The sequence below is a fragment of the Pezoporus wallicus genome, unplaced genomic scaffold, assembly GCF_028554395.1.
Source record: "Pezoporus wallicus isolate ANWC-B61680 ecotype Strahan unplaced genomic scaffold, APGP_CSIRO_Pwel_v1 scaffold_7107, whole genome shotgun sequence".
Classification (NCBI taxonomy): Eukaryota; Metazoa; Chordata; class Aves; order Psittaciformes; family Psittacidae; genus Pezoporus; species Pezoporus wallicus.
This window is the reverse complement of record NW_026642114.1, coordinates 1,951,611-1,965,604: the sequence shown is the minus strand read 5'-3', so window position 1 is coordinate 1,965,604 and position 13,994 is coordinate 1,951,611. Positions and strand designations below refer to the sequence as shown.

The 13,994-nt window shown below is 47.5% G+C and overlaps 1 protein-coding gene across 2 annotated transcripts in view; it reads right to left on the bottom strand.

Annotated features, from left to right (window-relative positions):
• Positions 1 to 3,352: 3,352 nt before the first annotated feature.
• ACBD6 (acyl-CoA binding domain containing 6) overlaps positions 3,353 to 13,994 on the bottom strand; it is an 86,339-nt gene continuing 75,697 nt past the window's right edge. For both annotated transcript variants that reach the window (XM_057427063.1, XM_057427062.1), the window contains 2 exons: positions 8,128 to 8,158; positions 3,353 to 3,979 (listed from right to left, as the gene is read on the bottom strand). In XM_057427063.1, coding sequence (XP_057283046.1) covers positions 3,825 to 3,979; positions 8,128 to 8,158 — 186 coding nt within the window. In that variant the 3' untranslated portion in view covers positions 3,353 to 3,824. The remainder of the gene's footprint in view (positions 3,980 to 8,127; positions 8,159 to 13,994) is intronic.

Here is a 13,994-nt window from a genome sequence, read left to right as displayed (position 1 = left end):
TCCCTCACCCATCCTGGCCAGGCTGAAGGCATTCAACCCGGTGACAAAATCCAGCTCCACACTCATTGGCCGGGGTGCCTGGCTTTGCCCCGGCCCACGGCGGTGCCCTGGCTGCGGGCTTCCTACCGCTCTGGGGTGATGCTGATGATCCCAGGCTGCCCTTCCAGGAGGGTTGGTGGTGGATCCAGTTGAGTGGCTGCTGCCAGAGGCTGGAGGGAAGGGGGGGGTGGGGGGGTGGGGGTGGGAGGAAGAGCTCCAGAAGGAAAGGAGAAAAAAAAAAAAAGAATAAAAATGAGAAAAAAGAAAAAAAAAAGCCACACAAGAAAGCACATCACTGGTATGTCCCTGTCCCTCCGTGCCCTCCAGCTGGGTGTGTTGGTGCTGCAGGAGCTGCACCCATGTGCCTCCCCTCCCAGGCTTAGGTGCTGCTTTGTGCCAAGCTCCCGGCCTCGCCGGGTACCGCAGGCAGCTGGTGGGGAGGTGAGCAGGGGGAAGCTATGCCTGCTGCTCTCCATCCCCCTTTGACAAGGCCAAATACCCCCTCCCCTCACTGTGTAAATTTTGTACAGTTCCAGAAGGTGAGAGTCTTGTTTCCTGGGGCAAAAATGAAAAAAAAAAAAACCCAACAAAAATAGTAATAAAAAAAAAATAATCAAAGAATCAAACCTTATTTATTGCCATGTCTTTGGGGAGAAAGGATCCCTCCTCTCCCCTGAATTTGGGCCCAGGGCATTGCTTTTGTATCCTGCCTCCAGTGCATTGGCATGAGATGTGTACAGTCACCCCCTCCGCCTTGAGGGAAAGTGATGTCAAATAAACTCGGGATGCTGTTTAGCCACTGCTGTCTTTGGGATCTTCTTCCTTAGGGAGGGAGGGCAGCAGCCACCATCAGCATCGCCTGCTCCAGCACCATCAGCTGTTTGGGATCGGGATCCCCTGGGTGTTGGATGGATGGAGGAGCCAGCATCCCCATGGGATGGGGCAGGATCATTATGCATTGGCCTTTTGCAGGCACAGGTGTGGGGGGTGGGTTTCGGGTGGGTATCTTCATCCCTGCCACATGGCACCCAAAAATGCCAGCAGCTTTCCTGACACCATGCAGTGATGTTGGTGCCACTGCCATTGCCTAGCTGTACCACCACAGCACTTGGTGGGCACAGGTGAGGTGGAAGTGCCATGCCAGGGGGCCCAAGCTCCACCATGGGCACCTGTGCGTTGGCTTTCTATATTTTAATCATTTTAACATTTAATGCCTCTCAATTAAAGTGATTTCCTGGAGTAGATGCCAAGCTTAGAGCAAATGCACATTAACCACTTTCTCTATCAGTAGTTAAAGGCACCAAGGGATTTAAACAGCAATCTGCAGGGCTGCTGGGGAAAGGTTTGGCTGAATAAAGCAGATTATAAACAATAATATATGTCTTTCTCTCCCACCCCCACCCTCTTTTTTTTTTTTTTTAAGTTTTTTGGAAAGGCTCCAGCCTCACAAACAGACCTAAAGTGCTATAAACATCTCCAGGGCTGAGCACTCAGCCCCCAAATGTGCTCCCTGAAAGCACAGGGATCACAGCTACTGCTTTTCATCCCTGCTTTAAGAGAGATCTTTTATTACCCAACATGTCCATCAAGCTGTGCATTATAGCACTGCACAAGGGTGGCCTCGCTTGTCCCTAACCTTGATGCCACCATGTCTCCATCCCAAAACTAGTGGAGTGGTTCCATGCAGAGCACCTCAGCACTGGGGTTGGCATCTTTGCTTCATTCACATTTGGGTGCAAAAGTGACCATCACTGCTGTCAGCACCCATCACATTTTGACTGCATAAGCCATGTTTGTGGTGAGATGAAGTACTGTCAGCCTGCAGGTGCCCTTGGGAGGGTGAAGGTCAGCAGAAGCCATTGTGGGCCCTTGCTCAGGGGTCAGGGGGCTGCCACATCGCCTTCCATCAAATAAGCACTGTCCCACAGGCACCCTAAATGTTGAAACCCGACATTTTGTATAGAACATGGATGTTTATCAGCAGCAGCTTGCTTCACGCCACTAAGGAGACACATCTCTATATCCCCGGTATGCAGCTCCCTGTCTGGCCGCTGCCAGCTCGTTTTACCAGCCCCTTGTCACAACTGGGCAGCAAAAGTGCTGGTGCATGTGTGGTGGCTGCAAACGGATGCACAAGGTGTATTTTAGTTTCGCCATCCAGTGTCCGGCTAGGAAGGCAGTTTCTCTGGGATAGTCAGAAGAAGCAGGCTTAGAGCTTGTTTCCTACCCACTTCACAAAAAGCCCTGAAGGGCTATTTTTATTTTTTACCCAAAAGCACAGAGACCACCACCACAGCTCCCCAGCTCATCAGACCCCTCCAGTATGAAGGTAATGGGAAACAATTTGACACGGTCAATCTAAATGCCCATACAGTCCATTAACTTGCCTACCACTGAGCTTGGCGTGTGAGCTATGCCGTAGCGGTGCTGTGGCTGCTGGTGGCATTCAAGCCAGTGCAGCAAACTCAAGACAGTATTAGCAAATGCTGGCAGGAGTCAGCTCCCATGAGGGGCTGAAACACACAAATGCCTTCTGTCCAGCCAGTTATTAGTGGCAGGAACATTCCCATTTATTTTCCTGAGGCTGGAAGGACTTGATGGCAAGTAGTCCATCACAACAAGGAGGTTTCCTATGCTTTCCCCCAAGCTGCAGATCTCCTTCTCCAAGGAAAAGCAAGCAGCATGGCAACACCCTGCAGGGAAGCCACAGTCTCCTCCTGCTGTGTACACCCACCCAGTGCAGCAGTCGCCCTCCCAGACAGTAGTTTTAGCCCAAAGCACAAACCCACCCCTGGCAGCTTCCCTGTACGATGGCTGATCCACTGGCACAGCCCAGTGGGGATCCCGATAAGCAAGCAGTAAGCCCTATCACAATCCCACCTCACTCCAGCACCTGAGACATCCCCGCAAGGCACATCTTTCTCACTTCTTAGCATTTAGCCAGCTGAGGCATTCCAGGGATCAGCATGCAACAGGAGGACCTGGAGCAGCTGACGGAAGTATGGTTTTAACACCATTTAATTCAGCAAAGCAGTTCTGTGAAGTGGTAAGAGTCCTGTTGGCTTGGAAAGGTTGGTTAGCCGTAAAACACTTACTTGTCTTATATATGTTAGGTAAGAACTAGAGGGATGCACAAACAGCTGTACAACCCCACTGTTGTCTGTAGCCTTCTCCCCAAGATGTGGGCTTGAATAGAGCTTTCCAATGGCTATGACAGTGCTGCTCTTCCTCCCATCCTTATTGCTTCCAAGGAACTAAGTGACTCCCATTGAAAAAAAAAAAACAAACACCCCATGACACTCTGTCCCCACACTGTGCTTTTCTTTTATTTATAACATTTTGCTTGGACCCATCAAAGAAAACCCGAACAACTGAAAACAAACCCCCAAAACTCAACCCAAAGGGCAGAGATGAACATCTCACCTGGCCCAGCAGCCATCCCCTCCCCACGGAGGAGCTGACCAGTCAGCACAGGCTGCTCTGGTGAGACATCCAATGCAGTAATTGTATTTAATACATTAAAACAATACTTCAGGCCTTCTCCAGACTCTCTTTCCCCTCCCTCCCCCCCAGTACTGATAAACGTCAGAGCATGCAAAACCCTGATCCCATCCTGCCCAGGATACATTCTCGGCCAGCCAGCCCTGGTGCTGGAGAGCCCACCCAGACCCTGTGCTCTAAAAGCTCCCCTTCAAGCCCCCAAGGCCTTTTGGCAGGCACCAGGGGAAGAGAAGGGGCATTATTGCAGAGTGTCTCTGTCCTCCCTGCCATGCGTGGCTGTGGGGTTAGGTCTTGCCAGCGGTGTGCTGCTGCAGAGCTGAAGTGATGGCTTTACAGTCTGTTACTTCCTCTGGCAGGCAGCCCTCCTGGTCCCGCAGCGTGGGGTTGGCACCCGACTTCAGCAACAGCTCCACGATGTCCAGAAATTCGCAGGCAGCAGCTGGAGGGAGAAAGCAAAGGGTTAGTTAGTCTGGAGATCCTGACCTGAGGCTGTGGTGACGGGCATCTCTGGAGCAGTGCCGTAGCTGGCAATTTCCCGTGCATGTACCAGAGCAGGAAATGCTGTCTCAGCACCTGGCCAGGCAGAGCATATAATTTTTCAGGGCAGTGTTCTGTACTCAATGTATTATTTGCCTTTGGATTTAATAGTGCAAAGGAAAGAGAAAAGACAGAGAGACGAAAAGCCCCAAATCCTGTGGGGGTCCAGAGCCTGCAGCCCAGCCATGGAGCCACTGGTGGTTTGTGGGGCATCACCCAGGATGATGCACATGGTACCTAAGAGCAGTTTGGTTCATGTTTCTTCATGTCCAAGACTGGAAACAGACCCAGAAAGGGCTCCAGAGCACTAATGCAGCACCACAGAAAGCCCCAAAGTGCCACCTGGGAAAGCATTCCCTGCCTGCTTTTGTACTCAGAATTTACAATGCATTTATCATTTATAACATATTTATAAGCCCCTCACCTGCCTCCTGAACCTCCCAGGGCTCCACGCTGTTCCCAGGCAGCATGTCCCAGGCAGGACATCACCAGTACTACCTTGCTCCTGGCTTTCATCTATCATTTCTCCTTGCAGAATATTCGGGGCTTTTTATCTGCCAGCTGGCCCTTCCCTGAGCAGCAGCTCCAGGGCAACGTGCCTGTGCCCATGGACAGCCAGTTACAGCACACTTCTACGTTATTCCTAACTCACACCTCTAGCAACTATTATTTCAACCCCAATTTACTCTGCCAAGATAGAACCAAGTTTGACCTGAGCTCTTCTCTGTCCTGAGGATGTAACAGCCTGACAGCTTTCAGCTTTCCCTCCAATCCTGCCTAAGGATATTAAAAAACCCAAACAAAAGAGAACCAGGAAAACCAGAAAAACTCTTAACACTGAAGGGCAAGGCTTAGCTGACATGAGACCCTTGATGTTTCCTTAAGCCCATGCAACACAAACCCTGGTGAAGCCAAAAAACTGCCTCAGCCCCTGTCTGCCTTGAGACCATGAAGTCATCATCTTCTTCTCACATTGGTAGCGATTGGGTTTATATTTCAGGTGCTTTTACAAAATAACTAACTCTTTTTTGCTGTTAAATGTCGTAATTAGTGTCTTCTGCATTACTCTGCAGTTTTCTACTGACCCAAAGGGACACCAGCAGTTTAGTTAAAATAAATTTGATGTGTGATTGGAGCTTATACAGAAAGAGATAAAAAAAGGTGAAAACAGGAGGAAGGGATTGGTAAGGAAGCAGGTGGGGGTGTGGGTGAGGCTGAGCTGAAGGGCTGGGAGGGCCCGTCCTGGGGATGGCACAGCACCCTGGCAGAGAGCAGACATCCAGGGGTGTCATGGAAGCTGTGCTGGCAGCTCCTGGGGATGGGGAGGTGGTGCCCACATGGAGAAAGGTGGCTTCGTGGTCTGGTGCTGCTGGCGGGCACAGCCCATGACCTTCAGCGGGCTGGGGATGTCCCCAGGGATGAGCACAGCTGCTGGATTTATCGCACCCTGGGACCCTCGATTTGTCAAGGGCCGGAGCGGCAGCCCTGACATTGGCACGGGTGAAGATGAATTTCCATTCAGCGCAGTTTGCCTTCCGACTCCATTAATCCTCAGGGTTCGGATGATAAATTTCTTTTCTTTCTTTTTTTTATTATTTATTTTCCCTCCAGCATCCCCTCCCACTGCCCTGCCAGAGCACAGACAGAGCCGAACAGATGGTGCTTTGCAGGGGAGTTGGGGCACCCATGAGGATACAGAGCCTGCCCACTCTGTGGCCACGTGGCCACCAGTGCTCAGAGAAGCCTTGATTTCCTCTGGGAGAGGCAGTGGCAACGATTTTAGTATTCCCCGCGGGTGAGTGGGTGGATGGATGGATGGAGAGGAGCTGAAGACTAACAGGCCATTTAGTGGGGAGACCGTGTTCATACTGATCGTACATGGCACTGACTGCTGCCTTCAGTCTGGAAAAGAGGGTTCCGATGGCAGCTACCACTGGTGAACCAGTGCCTTCGGACCACGCTGCCGGCTGGCCTCCACTTAACCTCCAATTAAACCCGGGTTGGCGCCGATCGGAAAGAGGCAGGATTTATAACCCGCAGCAGGATGCAGTTTGACACCAGCTGTAATCAGGAGAGCTGTCACCACAAGGACAGCTGTCTGGCCATGCCAGCTCATAAAAAGGGATGGAGAAACCCTAAAAGCAGTGGCTGCCATGCTCATGGGATTTAACCCTTCCCTGAACAGCTTGTTACAAAAGGGAAGGCCTTGTAAAGACGCAGCTTGGCTCAGCATCACCAGAGACAGTTTCCATATAAGCTCTCACGCCTCTCCACTGCAATTAATGGTTTGGTTACGAAGTGATAAGCGAGACGGTATCAGGAGATTTTCAGTGAGTTCCAGTTCCAGGCCAATAGCTACTTGTATCAAAACCATTCACTCATTTAACAAGCTGTGTTCAAGATCAGAGTGATTTATGACCAGATCAGCTAAGTAAGGAAATGAGGATAGCCAGGTTGCAACGATGGTCAGCCACGGACAGCAGGGCACCTGTGGGCACATCAGACCTGTGTGCCAGCATTCCAGATAGGCTTATCAAAAGATGATGGAGAGGGAAGGGATGTAGGGTAATGCTCAAGGGGAAAAAAATTTAAACTTAAAACATTCCAGCAAAAAGCCCTGGTAAGCTGTCATCTGAGCTGGCAGGGTGGATCACAGAAACCATTTATGATTTAACGTTAATTGAATTAGTTATGTCTGTTTGCTTGTGTTAAACAACTCGCTTCAGTCACCAGCCAGAGGGATCCACCTGCACATAGCTTACACTGAGGTGATGCATCCACCCTTCACTTTTGGATAGTGGACTTGCCTGAAATGGCATTCTTGGATAACTTACATATATGCTGTGGCTTTGTACAATCAATGATAATCCTACCCTCAATAGGCAGATACCAGTGCCGGAGCTGGGGACTGTGCCTTCCCAGGAGAGAAAAGGTCAAAATGTGGAATGATCTGGGCAGAGAAAGCGGCAATATGGCACTAAGTGCTGTCATTCTGTGGACACTGCTGCACTAAGCAGCAGATCTGCTACTCCAGGCAGAAGGCTAAGATTTTGAAAAACAGAGTATCCTACAGGAAAGATCGCATGGGGAGAAATAATACATTATTGTAATTACAATCCTGGTTCAGGGGCTCTGGAATCTGGCAGTTTAGATCCAGATCCAAATGCTGTCTGTGGCTTGGACTGATGTTCTGCAAAGCAATTTTGCCATCCTGCTAAAGTCCTCGTGGAGAGATCAGAAAGAGAGAAAGACACAAACACTTCAGAATGGCAAGTGTGCTCTTAATTACACAGTGACAAGCATTGAGAAAGAGTATAAAACAATAACTGGGTACGTCTTAATTTTGGAAGAATTATGATACAGTGTTAATCAATACTTCTTTTCCTATTCCCCACACATCAGCACCACATGTGTCACTTTAGTCTCTACTTTTCTCATGTGGACATAGAACAACTTTTCTATTAAAGGTTGCTACAAAATCATATACCTAATTAGCATGTAATTGTAGGAGGGACACAAACTGTTACTTTGCTCTGCTGACTTTGGTAGTAGAGAAGCTGCTGCTCTCCTAGCTGTGATCAAACAGGTTTGTCTCCAGGACATATGGAGGTGAAGGCCTTGTCCCCTTCCCTTCACCTGCATAACTAGTTGAAGCTGGTACAGATGCTCCTCTAAAACCCCTGATGTCTAAGGGACATCCCCTAACCAGAGCCATTCCTGGGTCTGGAGATAGTACAGTTGTGTCCCAGAGACACCTAGGTGCAGAGGAAAAACTCTGCAGAAAGTGCAACATAATTGGTGGAAAAGGAAGGCTTTAAGGTGATATTCACAGAGGAGAATGAAGGGAGAACAGCAGCCTTCTTCACTGCTTCTCCCAGGGCTCCTATTCATACTGTGCTGGGATTTGCTAGTGGAGGTAGCCGCTGCTTAATCAAATCCAGTTTCCCTGCTCATATTTCTGCTGAAATTTGCTTTCTGTACACCGACCATTTACTCCAGCTGCAAATCCATTCTGTTAAAAGGGAATAACCAAGCTGAAAGGCAGCTTACCGTAATGGAGTGCAGTCTGGCCTTCCCCATCCTGAAAAAGAAATAGACTATTTTAGAGGCATAGGAAACATCATGGGGATGCAAGTAAATCCCAGTTTAAAATGAGTAAGCTGAATCACAGCAATATTTTAATTGACTAGATAAACAGCCCAGGACATGCAGGTGCCTGGCAATTAGGCTTTGAATCACCATCCACCATCAATCAGTATTGATTAATAATCAATATCCATCCACCCATAAGAGTGCGTGGATCACATAATGACATGAGTATAATTCAGTTCATAGCGTTATCACTTCCAGGCCATAAAAATGAAGAATTTCCAATCCTATGGCCTTACTTTGGGACCTTCACTAATCCTGAAGCTTTAGTGCAAGATACTTCTGTGCAAGCCCATCCTTGGCCCCCATGCTTCACTAAAGACAAGGGAAAAGCACAGGGATGTTGGTACAGCTGAGTTTGCTGCACTCTTCAGCACAAGGGAGCACATAGGGGAAAAAAAACCAGCACTTTTCTTCCACCTGAATAAATCTTTGGTCCCTGCTCTTCAGTACTGAGGTATGACCAAAGGTGGACCCAAAGCCTGAGTAAGTTCTGTTGGGCTGCTGGCATCCCTGAAGGATGAGGGTGAGGAAAGGGCTATGTGCAGTGCTTGGGAGTGAGAGCCAGTTGCCAAACTCATGCTTGTGAAACACCTGCAGCAAGGCAAATGCAAAGCAAGCCACATGATTTGAAGATGTTGGCACACAGCTCCCTCTTCAAGCTAACACATACGCCACTGCACTAGCTGCAATGGTTTGGGAAGCATGTCCTCTTCCCAGACTCTGCAAGCATGGCCACGGCTTTGCTGGTGAGCAGTTGATGCTCATCCATCCACAAGACACATCCAGGCACCTCACTATGCTGCAGCCTTGTCCTGCCACAAGAACAGGTGAAATAACAGAAGGGAAGAATTACTGGCCCCTTTGCTTTCACTACCCCCCCAGGATTAGCCTCTAATTCAGTTCTTTGCCTCCTTAATTTATTTGCATCTGTTTATGGAGACTTAGGTTTTTAATTACCATCATCTTTAGGATTAAGGTGCAAATTCTACAGGCTGCTGTGGATTCTGGAGCAGGCAGAAGGGAAAAGAAAAGGAAAGCAGGTAGAAACCCCATAGCTGTTTGAAGACTTATTTTGCACCTTTGAAGGTTTCCCAGCCTGTTATTCTGTTTGATATCAACCCTGTTCAGTTGAGGAACTAGGAATGACCTGTGTTTCAGAGTGGGAGATCCCACGCTTTGCTCTGGGACATCACACTAACAGGACAATCACAGGAGCAACAGGGACAAAAGACAAAAGCCAGATAAAGGAGGCATTTGCCACCTAAACATTCATTTCACATCTTTTCTGAGCAAAAGATGAGGGGTTGGATTTTTCCTTCCATACGCTGCTATGCCCCATTCGTGGAACTCACACCAGTGTTTGGAGGTGCCTCATTTTTAGGACTCTATGAACTGAAGGAATCAGGGACAGCATTCATTGATTATTCCACATTAATAAGGTAACAGACCTGAGCCAGAGGCACTGAGCAGTCCTTAAGCACATGCCTGCTCAGAGAAGTGACAGGGCCGGCACTGACTTCAGCAAAACATGGAGCAGGGCTGGGGAAGAATAGGCGTGAGTGCTATGAATGAGTTATTGGAAAGGCAGGCTTTCAAATATGCGGGTTGTGTGTGGGATGGGGGATGGGAAGCCAGCTCCCCTCTGCATCACTGCCTTCAAAATTGTAGCTGACAAGAATGGGATTGGAGACATGCGGCAGAAATACCTCTTCCCTTGCTGCAAAACTCTGTATAAAACACATAGGACTGCTCCAGGAATAGTACAGCCATTTTGTTCCTCTTCCAAAGGCCTGTGTAAAGCACTGCTGCTTCAGCAGGAGGCTGGGGGCTAACGAGACCTTTTATTTCTCTTACTGGCATTTATTGGGCTAAGAAGGGAGTGCAAGTCCCAGCACACAAAATGTGTCTCTTTCTTCTCTGAGTGGTTTTTAAAAAGAACTGTTAATCCCATGTTATGCAAACATTGTTTACCCTTTATGTGGCTTGGTTTTTCCCCTTTTGAGCCTAACAGTTGGCCAAATGCTATTTGTTATACTTCTCAGATGCTGTGTTATTTGCTTGTATTTTCTCTGTGACAAATTTTAATCCAGGTAAATTGAAAAAGCTTTAGTGTGGTCACTCACGAGAGGCCTTGAAATGCCCTCAAGAGGCTGCTGATCTCAATCCCTCTTTGATTTGGCTTTTTAGAGCACCATGCCTAATCAGAGCCTGACGTGCCCAGCTTGGCTCTAGGTTTGGCAAGACTGAGCCTTCAGCGCGAAACGGTCACACCTGGAAACTAAATCAAAGACAGGCTGTGAAAGTGAGGATTACAGCTCCCCTTGTGGAAATTACGTGAGATGAATACCGCCTACCAGGCACTGGAAATGTTTGTTTTGCAATGAAACAAGACATGAAGAAGTGGCCTTAAGATGAGTTCTAACTGACCTTGGTGAATGGGGTATTTCCTGTTCTGAACAGAAAGCAGCAGTTTCTGGATCACACTAGGCAAGGTGTGGTGTGTCCTTCTCCCAGGACATGCCTCTGTTGGGATGAATTTCCCCAAAGGGTGAGTGGACAGGAACAACCTGCCACAGCCTGTCCTCACCCCACTGCACCCTGCCCAGGGCATGGTAAATGTGCCCAGGTAAATCCCCAGCCAGGGATCACTGGCACCAGCCGGAAGAGGGGCATCCAGAGCACATCCTCCGCAGCCAGGAGAAATGCACTGATGCCACTGCTGGGTGATCACATGGAGTGGTGATCAGATGGACCATTTTGCTCATCTGGCTTGCAAGCAGAGGCATGTCTTGGTTTAACTCCAGCCAACAACTAAGTTCCACGCAGCTGCTTGCTCACCCTTCTGCCAGGTGGGATGAGGATGAGAATGGGAAGAAGGTAAAACCCGTGAGTTGAAATAAGAACAGTTTAATAACTTAAATGAAGTAAAATATAGTAATACTAGAAATAATAACAAGAATGATAATAATAATAGGGAACAACCAAAATAAAACAAAAAAAGAAAAAGAAGAAATAAAAATTCTGAAAACACAAGTGATGCAAAACCGAGCTGCCCACCACCCACTGACTGATGCCAGTCAGTGATCAGTGGCTTGTGGCCAACTTCCCCCAGTTTCTGTCTTGAGCACGACATGCTGTGGTATGGAGCATCCGTTTGGCTAGTTTTGGTCAGCTGTCCTGGCTTTGTGCACCCAGTCACTAGCAGAACATGAGAAACTAAGAAGTCCTTGATTTAGAGTAAGCACTACTTACCAATAACTGTGCAATAACTGCGCAATAACTGCTGTGTTACCAACATTATTCTCAGACTAAAGTCAAAACGCAACGCTGTACCAGCTACTAGGAAGAAAATCAGCTCTATTCTAGCCAAAGCCAGGACAGGGCAGCTAATATGAGCTTCCATAGCATGACAGAAGCACAAAGGTGTTGAGTAGGGGAGTTGGGGAGTGCAGAGGAAGAGAGAGGTAGCTCCGGAGCCAATGCTGAGCTCTGCTCTCTGGAGGATGCCTAAGAAAAAATCCCTTTCATCATAATGCGTTAGTTGGAATAATGTCAATGTGACATCTTAAAAAGGAGGAAATCAGTGCTCTGATTCAGTGAACTTCAACACAGAAGTGTGGAAAAGCTAGGCCCAAAACAGTAATACATGTTTGCTTTTGGCTTGCAGACACTGGCAGGTACCTCTCCCAGAGCCCTTTTAGCAATACCCTGCCTATAAAAATAAGGAGTTCATGGAAATGGCAGAACCTGTACAGGCAGACAAAAGACAACCAGAAAGGAAGGAAAGACCATTACACACTCAAATGCACGAGTGCTCAGTCCCACACACATAAGTTACCAACTAACAACAGATCACTTTCAAGCTTTCCTCTTGCTTCCTAATGCTGTGCCTTTTACAGCCTCCTGGAACATCTGGCCATGGCAGGACGACAGCCAAGCTGCATGGCCTTCCAGGGAGATGAGAGCGTTTCCTCGTACTTCAAAACTAAACCCAAATGTCCATATCTACCAAGCCCATCAAAACAAAGATGCTACAAAATCACTGGTACCTCCTACATCCATGGTCTGTGACATATGTCACTCAATGAAAATCCAGCTACCAGTAGGTAACTTATTGGATAACAGGATTTTGTTCTGCTCCTGAGAAATTCAAGCAAGAGAAATGAGAGAAGATGGACCGAGCGCAGATGGACCAACTGTCTTATCCGTTAAGTGGTACTATGGCTACTGCACATCAATTTTATCTTACAAGTGATAGGATTATATTGGTCTTGCCATCCCATGTTCATTCCTTGGGAATTTCTGTACCCTGCTTAACCTACCACAAGGTTTCAGGACCAGGGAGCAGAGATATGGAAATAGCTTGGCTAAGCTGAGCTGAGAGGCTGCACATGCTATAAAACATAACTGCTACTGCCCGTCATGGCAAGGAGACCTTGACATACCAGTGTTTGACTGTGCTGGTTTCACTGGAGAGTTTTAAAACCAGAATATATACATAAACACTGAACTTCCAGACCTGCATCATTTGTTCTCCAAGCTGCATGCAGAAACCACTGTGAGTGGGAGGGCAGCCCTAAGGGAGACATTGTCTCTTCCTCCATTCCACGTGTTTTATTTAGCAGAGAAAGAGGAAAACCAAAACCATGATGGTTACCTGTGTGAGTTTGGTCCAGCTAGACCCCGTATTGGCAATGAAATTGGGGCTAGACAGCCCTCCACACCAGCTCCTTGAGTGCTGGTCCACACTGAGACCTCATCTCTGTGCCTTCAATCACATTTCCAAGCAAAGACACTGTGAGTGTGAAAAGCACGGCAGAAAATATATACCCTCAACTTGCTCTTCTAAGGGATAGCACATGCAATATTTATTTTAAGGTATCTTTCCCTGCGTCACCTCTTCTTTCTGTTCATTTTTGGCACCTTTTAAGGTGCACGTTTGTTCCCATTGACAGGCTCCAAATGTTGGCAGGGATCACAGGAGATAAGACCAATGAAGTGATAAGAGTGTTTAACAGTGCTGGATCCTGGGCAGCATGGATGGGCCGAGGGAAGATAAATATTTACACTACATCTTTATAAGGTGAGTGAATAAAAAGGGCTAGAATAATACAGCCTCTGAACAAGCACTAGTGCTTAGGAGCTATAAATATAAATCTCTGTAGCCTCATGACACACACTCACTCAAGCCAGGAAGATGAAAAATAGCAAGAAAATACTTCCCTCCACTTTTAAAAAGGGTTTTATTTCTCATTTTTTTCCACTTTAGACTTCAACTTCCCAACAATTTACTTTAAACTCATCATCTTCTTTTTCTCTCTCTGAAATTTTATCCCCAAGATGACTGAGAGTGAGACTACAGCTAAAAGCATATCAGAATTTACATGCTAATACCCACCAACACATAAAACCAGGCAATGCGGGCTAATATAACCAGTCTGAACTCCACCAGACACTTCAGTAGATTCTCCCAGTACAGCCTTTATTTTCATTGACATGCTGCTTTTGCACACAGCAGCTTGGGTTTGGACACATACATTAATATATGTAAAATGAATGCCTGCTCAGTCGAAGCAGATAGATGAGTGGACTGCTGTGTCTGCAAATGCTGGCATAGAAAAGCAATGGTTTAGTCTGAACGTGAGCCTGTTCTTTTAGAAACCCTACCTTAGACCTGGGATGCACCCACATCCACATAGACATTTGCTTTTAGCTGCTTCCTGAGCCTTAAACAATGTCAACAGTGCATCTGAGAAACAAGACCA